The following is a 10,922-nucleotide window of genomic DNA, read 5'->3' as shown; positions in this document are numbered from 1 at the left end:
TAATCCATATCAAGCCATTTGCGTTTGCAAGGACGAGGAAATTAAGGGAGAGAATTTGGAAACCAAAATTAAAAAAAAAATTTTTTTGTATATAACTGAGAAAAAAATTCCTTATTCTAGTTTTAATCTTTAACCTATTGGTGATTACTACTTATAATGTTAAGACCTTTGAAATCAGTGTATTTCAAACTAAACAAATTCAGTGTGATGTGATGGAGTTTTGGATAGAGTCAAGGGGTTCCTAGATTCAACTCCCAGTTCAGGTATTTATTAGCATGTGGCTTTTTTTAGAGATTTGGTTTTTTTCGTCCGTAAACAGAGGGGGCTAAAACTAGATGATTTACCTCTATTCTATTATTCTGTGGTCTGTCAGCACAAGATAACAAAAGTGGATATTTTACTTCTTACTTCTTAAAACTATAAACCCCAGTAAAAAATACAGGAAAGTTAACATGTATATGAAAGCAAGAAATATTTCCTCAAAAAAGAATGATACAATTTTTATTTTCCACAGATTTTAAAGATATTTTTGCTACATAGTTTATGTATATTTCTATGAGATTATACTTTTCATTTATATGAAGTTCAACATTATACAATTTTAAAGTGATATGTTTGGTAGTGTATCTATAACATTTTAAAAAGTTTAGAGGTTTTTTTTTTTGTTTTTTTTTTTGGAATGTACAGTATATGAGGTAAAATTAAGATTACATTAAAAATTGTTTTCTCCTCTGCAGTATTTTGCATTGAGGCTCAAATGGCAAATACACTATTAAATGACATTTACTATCAAAAATAGGAGTTCATTTGAGTTTTACTATGAAAAACAAGCCACTGGAGTTTGACCACAGTGGCAAATCTTACCATTTTAGACATTCAACCGTATAGAAATCTCTGGGATATTACACTCAACCTCATTTGTACTGCCAAACATGGCACTTTTTAATAAGTTTCTAGAAAATGTTTGCTATCACTGTTTTATGGGAAGGTATCAGCCTCTACAGAATTGTCAGAATTAAAATAAAAATGTAAACATACAGTACATTATAGTGACAGGTCATTCTTACCTTGGGAAGGCCAAGTTTATCCATTTCTTTTATGAACAAAAGTTAATGTTATTCAACAGCACAAATCATTGGACGTGAAACAAGTACAATACATGCCCATTCTAATAAATTCTTCAAAGATCTTCAAAGCACAAAACATACATTTCTTTTTTTTTTCCAAAGACTGACAGAAGTGCTTAATAACCATTAAAATGCTAAACCCAGCAACTAAGTAATTAGTGATTCACTACCCTAACAAAAATCAAATAATAAATTAAGAAAGCAAATTACAAGTGTTTAACAGATAGTATAGATGTGATGAGACAAGAATTTTATATAGCTTCACTACAAGCTGTATGTTACTGGCAGTCACTGACATCCAAAAAGATGTTCAATGGGATATTTGAAAAATTCAGTCTGATCATCCAAGAACTCACAAATGCAAGCTCACAAAACATTGATGAATTTTGCAATTGCAAAGTGCTCTAATGCAACATTAACCACATGCAATCAACAATTTGGTACAATCTCCAAACAGACATTACATTAAACATTAGTTTTTTTCAAGAAAGGAAGCAGCTTGAAGTTTTCTGGTACAAATTACATTTTCACTTCAGATCTGGTGCCCCTAAACAAAGATATGAAGTCTGATTCTAAATGCTGATGGTGATGGCAGTAGTTGTAAGGGAAGCAGCAAAATTTAGGGTAATCCTATAAACTTTGTACATCAGAGAGCTCTAGTATATATAGTCATACGTTGTGGTATGTATATATATACATGTATGGCATGTATGTATATAGAGATAAACTCACATACTACCACCATACACTGAAACCAAATTAAATAGATGTGAAGTTCTAAAGTGATTCCAATTACTTTTAAAAAAGTAACTATCTAAAAATCCTCTCTTTTCCATGTTTGCAAGATACTGAAGAGGTACCTTTATGAGTAAACTTGTTTTCAGGCAAGTGCCACACCATTTCAGTTTTATAAATATCTATTTGCAGTAAAGAACTCCACATTTATCAAATTAGAAGCTTCTTTTCACGCATATTTGTCCATCCAGTTTATTGTTTGCTGCCTGAGAAAGTCCCCTCAATTACTTATTATAATCCCACTTCCCAAATAATTAAGACAAATGAGGAGGTAGAAATAGAGCGCGAGATTGCTTTCACAGCATCTAATAGTTTATGCAGCATGTGTCTGTGTAACTTTTAAATGCTCTGACTCATTCTGAATGCTTCACTTCTTTTAAAGTAGGAATAGGTATACCACTGTTACACTCATGCTGACTGGTGAAAATCTCAATTATATCTTTGCCTCATATAAAGTTTGTAGTTTAAGAAGGCATGTTCAAAAAATACTTGATATTTCTGTGGCTTGCGTTCTAATAAAGTGCCAGTCTCTATCTAACAATATAAGCATTTTAAGTGGCAAAAATGCTATGTTCTAGGGTCCCAATGCCAGTTCTAAATGCCACTGTTCTTGTAAAAGCAAAACAGAAATATTTGTGGAACATGACGAAAGGAAAGGTAATGGAAGCATTCTAATAGAAAATTACATTTTCACTTGATTACAAAGTACTGAATGATAAAGGCAACCAGAATGGAGAAAACAGCAAAGAGCACAAGGATGACTGCAGCACACTGCTCATCAGTCAGTGTCCGTGGCAGCCTTGTGGTTTCCACAGTGTCTTTGTTGGTGCTGGCTGGAGGTTCAGTCCTCTGAGAGATGAATATTACAGTGGCACTGTAGGGGCCTACGAGGTCCTGATGACCACCTACGGTGTCTTGGCACTGTCGAATGGCACACACACGAAAACGATATTCACAGTTCTGCTGAAGGCCTGAATACCGGAAGTACCAGTCAGAACCTTTGTAAATCTATTAAGAAAAAGCAAATCTTTTGTAAATGAGGGGTGGGGAACATGGGGAAATGATCAAATAATTTCTAACACACACACTATGAATGCTACTGTATACCAGCAATATTTTGTTGCTTATCTTTTCAGATAAGCTTAAAAAAAAAAAAAAAAAAAAAAAAGAAATTTCACTCAAGCATTTAACTTGTGGTCTACTGAAAACAGTCTCTGACTGAGAGGAGAAACAACTGAAGCCATTGGCTGTGAGTTCCTCTTTCCCCTTCCCCAATCCCTTCACTTATCTCACACAAAGAGGTTGGTCCTTCTCCTTCAAGGCAGACCCTTTGACTTGCACAAGCAACACAGTTCTACATTAACTTCTCCAGCAGATGGTTCCCTCCCGCCCTTTTATTTATCCTCCTCTCCTACAGACAAACCTTGTCACCCTCATCCTCCAGAAACCTCCCTTGATCCTTCCATTACTATTAGCTGTCATCCTATTTCTCTTATCAGATACTTCTGTGGCTAAATGCTGCAGAGAAATAGCTGCATTAGATGCTTCCACTCTTTCTCTGCAGTCTGGTTTCCAACCTCATCATTTAACTGAAACTGTTCTCTCCTCAGTTCCCAATGATCTTCAAAGGCCAAATCCAAGGGCCTTTTCTAAAGCTTTCCCATCAGTCCTCAATATTGTTGATCATCCCTTCTCTGCCAGGTCTATCCTTGATCTCCTACCAGTCTGATCACTTCTTAAGTCTCCTTTGCTGGGTCTTCATTGTGCTGATGTCCCTTAGGGCTCTGTTTTGGGCCCTCATCTCTTCCATATACTACTTCATTTGGTGATCTCATCATCTCTCAGGGATTTCATTAGCTTTGTGATTGCTGATGATCATATTTACTTCTCCAGCTCTAACTCTCTCCTATCCTCCGGACACTTCCATCTCTGCATTCTGAACATCTCACACTGCATATGCTATATAACTTTAAACCCCACATGTCTAATACAGAACTCATTACCTTTCCCCATCAGACCTTGCCTGCTTTTAATTTGCCCATTACTGTTGAAGGCACTGCCATCTTCCTAGTTACCTAGAAGTGCAGTTAGGCATTGCCTTCTTCCCTTCCTCTCATGGAATCGGTTTCCCAGGACCTGGTGATTTGACTTGGCTGTGAGTCATCACTCTGATATGGCCGTTGGCTTTAGCCTCCAGTCTTTCTCTCCTATAGTCTATCCTTCACTTGGCTTTCTGATTAATCTTCCCAAAGCACAAATGTGACACCTTTCATAAACTCTAATAGCTCCGTATTGCTTCCAGGGTCCAAATCCTGCACTTGGCATTCAGAGCTCTTTACAATTTGGCTCACTCCTCTCTCAATACCTTAGAGCTCCCTTCACATGCTTTGCGACCCGGACACCTCGGCTTCCTCACTCTCCCTTTACCAACACAGTGCACGTTCTGACTGATTTTCCCTGGAATACTCTCTCCCTCCAGGCTTCTCCCAAGTTCCTTGTCCACAAGAAACCTTCCGTGATGGCCCTACTGTCTGCAAGGTTATCTGTGAGCTCCCTGAGAGCAGAGACTGTCTTTTGCCTTTCCATCTCCTCAGTGCTTAGACCACACATCTTCTATATGCAAACAAATAAATACTGCCTGAATGAAACCACCAGTTTTCTAGATGTCTGCTTGATATAAACAATTCATATTCCTAATATGTTTGATCATTAAAAACAATTCTGAATTTTTCCTTTTATTCACTTTGACACAGCCTCCTAGTCCTTTTAAGAGTGTCTTAACTATTGTTGTATATTTACTTAAAGATTTCAAGTTATGGAGGACAAGCCTAACATCAGAGAAGATACTGTGGTCTATGAGCATTTTAGTCCTCTGTAGATAAGGACATTAATAACCTAACTTTTTTTTTTTTTTTTGGGAGGGGAAGATAACCAGAATTGATTGAATTTTTGGTTATTGCCACTCATGATGGTTTCAAAACATCTGCAAATATAAGCAGATAGAGAAAAAAATCAAGACACTTGACCACAATATCTGGTCAGTTCCCCTGATTTCTCATCAGTATCCTCTCCAAATCAATTTTCATATAGTTGCCAAACTGATATTTCTAAAGCACAGGTCTGCTTACTCTCTCCCTATTAATTCTAGGAATTAGACATTTAAAGACCTTTGCTAACTGATTTCAACCAATCTTTCTGTGTTCATTAGACATTAATGTCCTGTTTCTAAGGTCCAATCAAACTTGCTTTCTTTGTATTCATACCCACAATATTCTATGCCTCTGTACAAAATGTCTCTGCATGACTAGAATCCATTTGATATTTAATTCCCTCTCTCAGAATTCCTAATTTGCTTCAAAACTCAATTGAAATATCACTTTCAAGAGGTCTTTCTTGACTCTTTTGTCTGCCTTCTTCTAACCTTGAGATTACTTTGCATATATTCTGAATATATATATATATATATATATATATGTACATGTTGTTTCCTTTGATGTAACATAAGCTTTCTGAGGGCAGGAAATATTTTATTTTTGTTCTCTAATACCTTGCCTTGTGTCTGGTACATAAGGCTTAATAAATGCTTTTTGGTTGACTGATGTTATAGGAAAGATGCCTGTTTAGGTACTCATTTCATTAGATGACCTGAAAACTTCCAAATGGGAGCTTCTATATTCTTATTATCTAAGAAGAGGAGGATATTGGAAGCAGCATTGCAGGAAGTAGTCCCTACATCAATGAAATTGGATTCCTGAGGTAAAAGATTCTTAGCATTTATTAAAGGATAATAACAATGAAGCTAGCATGACAAACATGACTGAAATTTAGTTCTAAAATAATTATGGTTTTATTTTTAAATTCATAAGTAAAATTGTTAAATGAATATTTTATCACTTAAATAGAAAGAACAGAAAATAAAATAAAACAGATAGTCCCTCATTTATGAATAAAGATGCAGAATTACAAAATTTCATTCAAATATTTGAAAAAGAATCCTCACAGTATCATCACCATATTGGCTAACATTTATATATAGTATCTACTATGTATGAAGCACTGTGCTAAAGAACTTTACAAATGTTTGCTCAAGTGAATCTCATAATAATTCTGTGAGGCAGGTACTATTATTATTCCCATTTTACAGATGAGGAAACTGAGGCAGAAACTTAAGCGACTTGCCCAGGGTCACATAGCTAGTACTGAGGCTGGGTTTAACTTGGTAATTCCTGAGGTCAGGCCCTATGTTCTTGGTGTGAACAGCTGCCCCATATCTGGCAAGTGGTAAGTGGTCATGCAGCTTCTGCTTAGAAAGACTGTGGAAAAGAAAGACTTCCCATGGCAACCCATCCCACCTTTGGATAGGTCCGATTGTAAGAAATATTCCTGTGCATCAAGCCTAAACTAATTAATTAAATCAAGCCAATGTTAACTCAAGATTGCATTAGCTTTCTTGCCTGCCTGATCATATCATTCATTCATGTTGACTTTATGATCCACTTTCTTCAGGTTTTCTGACTTGTCAAGCCATGCCTCTCCTTTATTTTGTTCCTGAGTGTAAGACTGTATTTATCCCTATTAAATTTCATTTTATTAGATTTTGCCCAATGTTCTAGCCTCTCAAATTCTTCATTTTTTTAGCCAGTCATCAAGTGTGTTAGCTATCCCTTCTAGCAAATGATCTGTAAATTTGATAATCATGCCACTTAATGCCTTTATCCAAATAACTGACAGAAATGTCAGATTGTGCAAGACTAAGCACACATCTCTGGACATTCTATTTGAGACTTCCTGCAGACAAACATTAGTAGTCTTTCAATCACTTCTGAAGCCATCTAACTGTACTACTTTCTAGTTCACTTATCGCCATCTTATCCATAGGAAGCTTCATCAAACACTTCAATAAAATCTATAAGTAAATTCTACATTATTTCTCTGATTCATTGGTTTAATAGCCTATCAAAAATAAATGAGGTTAGCTTGACATGACCTACTTTTGAGGAAATCATGTTGGTGAATGAAACCTCTTACCCCAGCCCCAATCTCTAGATTCATATTTCTAAATGTCCACCTCAAACTAGATGCCCTATAAATAGATAATAAACTCAATTCCCCTTCCAAACTTCTCCTTTCAGACTTCCCCTTTTACTGTCAAGGATACCACCATCTTTCTTTTCCCCCCAAGGCTTACAACCTAGATTTCCTCCTCAGTTCCTCACTCTTACCTACAAGGCCAGTTGATTTTACCTTTGTAACATTTCCTCTGACACTAGCCCCACTCTAGTGTGGGCCCTGGTGACCTCATGAAGTTTTTTTCTCCCTATCTTAATTCTTTCCACATTCCAGTTCATCCTTTTAAAATTAGCTGCTAAGTTAATCTTAAAGCACAGTTAGGACTTTGTCTCCTCAAATTCAATAAAGTCCAGTAGCTCCTATGTAAAAGCCTTTCACAAGCTGGACCCTTTCTCCCTTTCCAGTCTTCTTACACTTGACTATTTGTGGAAACCCTGCACAATGATGCTGGTTTCCCTATTATTCTTCAAACCTGACCCTCCATCTATCTTCCAATTCTGAGTGTTTTCATCCAATATCCCCATGCCAAATGTTTTTCTTCCTTGCCCCACTTCAATGCTTCCTTCAAGAGTCAGCACAAATGCCACTTTCTGCCATTCCTGGTCCCCTCCCCCCAAACTACTGTTTTTCTTCCAAATCAACTTTTAATTTATCCTGATATATATCTTGTATGTTCTTAGTCATTGGTATGTTGTCTCCTTCATTAGAGTATGAGCTCCTTCAACAGGGGCCATGACTGTTTTGGGGGGAGTGGGGATGGGGATGTAGGAGTGGGCCGGGTATTCTCATTGCTTATCATGGTGCTTGGAACATAGAAAGTGTTTAACAAGTCCCTGTTTGGCTCTTTGTGATTTATTTTTCTATATGTTCCTTCAACTTTTTCATTTTGTAATCTTCTTAGGAGTACAAGTCAATCTCCCTCATTTTTCAGACTCTGCTCTTTTTTCTGATTTTCATAAATAAGTCCTGTGGTAACTCACCTCTCTTGTTCAGTTTTTTGAGCATTACAAAATACAGTGACCTAAATTAATGTAAGTGTATTATGTGTGCTTTCCTACTATTTACACACACACACACACTCTCTCTCTCTCTCTCTCTATCTCTCTCTCTCTCTCTCTCTCTCTCTCTCTCTCGATATTATTCACGTATGAATGCTATGAGTAAATAGATACAATTTTACTCATCTCTCTATAATTCTTCTTGGCAGATAAAACAAAATTAGGTACGAAGTGAACAAAATAATACCTTTTTCCGTACTCAGCTCTTAGTGGGTGAAGCAGGTCAATTAAGTGTTATGAAAAATTGATAACTTTTAGAGAATTTATGAGTTAAGAAATGGAAAAGAAATTGTGAAAAAAGGAATGACTTCTATGTAACTGACCTAGGAGACAGAGTCCAGGTAGATCTGAGTACTTAGCCAAAACCAATTTTTTCCAGACTGAGTTCCTTTTCTTCCTTAATTTGTTATGCTCCATAAACACTAGCAATTAGAAATTAGTCAGAAACTTCTAGAACTGTAAAACTCCTAGGGGAAATTAGTATTTTCAAAAGCAATCTGTCAGAACTGAAGGTTAAGTATAAAATGACCAGGCTATCTTACAAAACAAACGAAACCCCAAATCCAAGGTTTAATTAGTAGTAGTTGAACTTCACATGGTTTCTTAAAAGACTTTACGATTAAAATCTATACTTTGCTTAAGAAGTCCTTATTTAATTAAATTTAATTTGGTTTAAAACTATAATAAAATTATATTTGCACCAATATTAATTTTGCTTCCTCCTTGGAACACATTTATCTGTGAAATATAGTTTAAACTTAATTACCATGTCAATTTGTAGATAGTTTAGTAAGGGAAAAAATTATATGCTAAATTGAATATGTATGTAGGGTAAAATAGGAGCCTTTTGTAATTTGAACTAATAAATTTACATTTTTATGTATCATAAAATTTAACTATAACAAAAGTTATATTTTGGACAAGAGTAGACAGGTTAAGTAACAAATAAAAGAGAAATAAATATGATTAAAGTCTTGAAAGAGAAAGAAACTACAGCACACACTTAGGCAGGCAGAGAAGAAAGGATGAAATCTGATGTCCTAACAATGATGCATGTTTATTTAAAAAGTCTTATCAATGATGCCTTTTGTTTTTATTTTCAATTTTCCCCTTTGTCCTTCTTAGTGTCCCATGAACTCTCCCTAATCATAATGAAAACATTAATATAATCATCATAATAGGTAACACATTTTTGGGGAAAATATACTTGTTTTGTTTTGTAACTTTAATTTAAAAAGTGATCCTCCTTCCAAGTAACAAACTCATATTGTCATCAGCAATTATAAAACAATTACTTCATAAGACTTCATTTCTCAAACATATAGAGAACTGAGTCAAATTATAAAAGGTAAGAGTCATGCCCCAATTGATAAATAATCAAAAGTTATCAAGTATGCCCAAAGGGCTATTAAATCATGCATATTCTTCGACCTAACAATACTACTACTAGGCATGAATTCTAAGAGATTTTTTTTTTAATAAAAAGGAAAAGGACCTATATATACAAAAATATTTATAGTAGTTCTCTGCTCAGGGCAAAAAAAATGAAAACTGAGGAGATGCTCACCAACTGGAAGAATGGTTGAATAAACCATAGTATGTATGGGACTATGGAATATTATTTTTCATGGGAAAGGATGAGCAGGATACTCTCAGAAAAACGTAGAAAGCCTTTCATGAACTCAAGCAAACTGAAATGTACTGTGTACAAAATAGCAGCAATGTTCTAGGATGATCAGCTTTGAATGACTTTGCTTTTTTCAGCAATATAATGATCCATGACTATTCTGAAGGACTTATAATGAAAAATCCTATCTATATCCAGAGAAAGAACTGATTGTGTCTGAATACTGATTGACAAATATTCTTTTTCTCTCTTTTTTAATTTTATTTTTTCTTGAGGTGTTTTTTTTGGGGTGGGAAGGGGAAAAAATCTCTGTTTTCTTTCACAAGATGACTTATGAAAACGTTTTGTAAAACTTCTTGTGCTTTCTTAATGGGGGATGGGGGTGGGGATAAGAAGGAGAATTTGGAACTCAAAATTTAAAAACAAATGTAAAAAATTGTTTTAAATGTAACTGGAGAAAAATAAAAATATTATATTAAAAGATTTTAAAAAGTTGGGGGAAAAGAGAAAAAAACAGTTATCTTATGATCTCAACTAAGTTTCAGGGAAATCTTTCATTTTAATTTCCTACTTTTCTAATTTTATTTGATATGCTATGCTGGGTGAAAGAAATCAAACAATATAATGTAACATTAAGTCGTCAGGGGTATTTAACACAAAAGGATGGAATCTAGCTACATTGGCAGTTAATAAAATCTGAGATCAAATCCCAACTCCAATGCTTATTAATTGTGTCACCATAGACAAGTCACTTTCTGAATTTCAGGCAAATAATTCTCTAAGATTTATCTATTAAATAGCAATAACTGCTGGTGAAATTTAACAAAAGAATAAATCAAGGCATGTTCCTCTGAACAAGATAACATTTACTAATAGTACTACATACAGCTGTCAATTACTGGGCAATGAATTGCCTTGGTTTATGTTAAAGATTCAGAACTAAGGTGCAATTCGTTTTTGTAAGCATAGAACAAAGTACAGAATAGACATATTATTGATAATAGAATTGGCAATATCATAGGGTTGAGGGATCATGATAAATTATATTAAAGTGAGCATAACACATACATAGCATGAAGACTACTTCTCTCTAACTTTTAAGGAATGCTTTTGTGAATTCATGGGTCCCAGTTACATCTCAAGGTCATTGATAAGTACTACCTTTTCAACAGTCAAAGATAAGGCTAAAAATGGGACCAAGTCATATAATATTCTTTTCAAGGATAACATAACAAATACCTCCAA

General features: G+C 34.9%; 1 protein-coding gene across 7 annotated transcripts in view; it reads right to left on the bottom strand.

Moving 5' to 3' along the window:
• Positions 1-487: 487 nt before the first annotated feature.
• FNDC3A (fibronectin type III domain containing 3A) overlaps positions 488-10,922 on the bottom strand; it is a 190,754-nt gene continuing 180,319 nt past the window's right edge. For all 7 annotated transcript variants that reach the window (XM_074304750.1, XM_074304747.1, XM_074304749.1 and 4 more), the window contains one exon: positions 488-2,930. In XM_074304750.1, the coding sequence (XP_074160851.1) occupies positions 2,613-2,930 (318 nt within the window). In that variant the 3' untranslated portion in view covers positions 488-2,612. The remainder of the gene's footprint in view (positions 2,931-10,922) is intronic.

This window comes from Sminthopsis crassicaudata, chromosome 3 (assembly GCF_048593235.1).
Source record: "Sminthopsis crassicaudata isolate SCR6 chromosome 3, ASM4859323v1, whole genome shotgun sequence".
Classification (NCBI taxonomy): Eukaryota; Metazoa; Chordata; class Mammalia; order Dasyuromorphia; family Dasyuridae; genus Sminthopsis; species Sminthopsis crassicaudata.
Note: the sequence above shows the minus strand (reverse complement) of the source record. Positions and strands in the feature narration are given on the sequence as shown.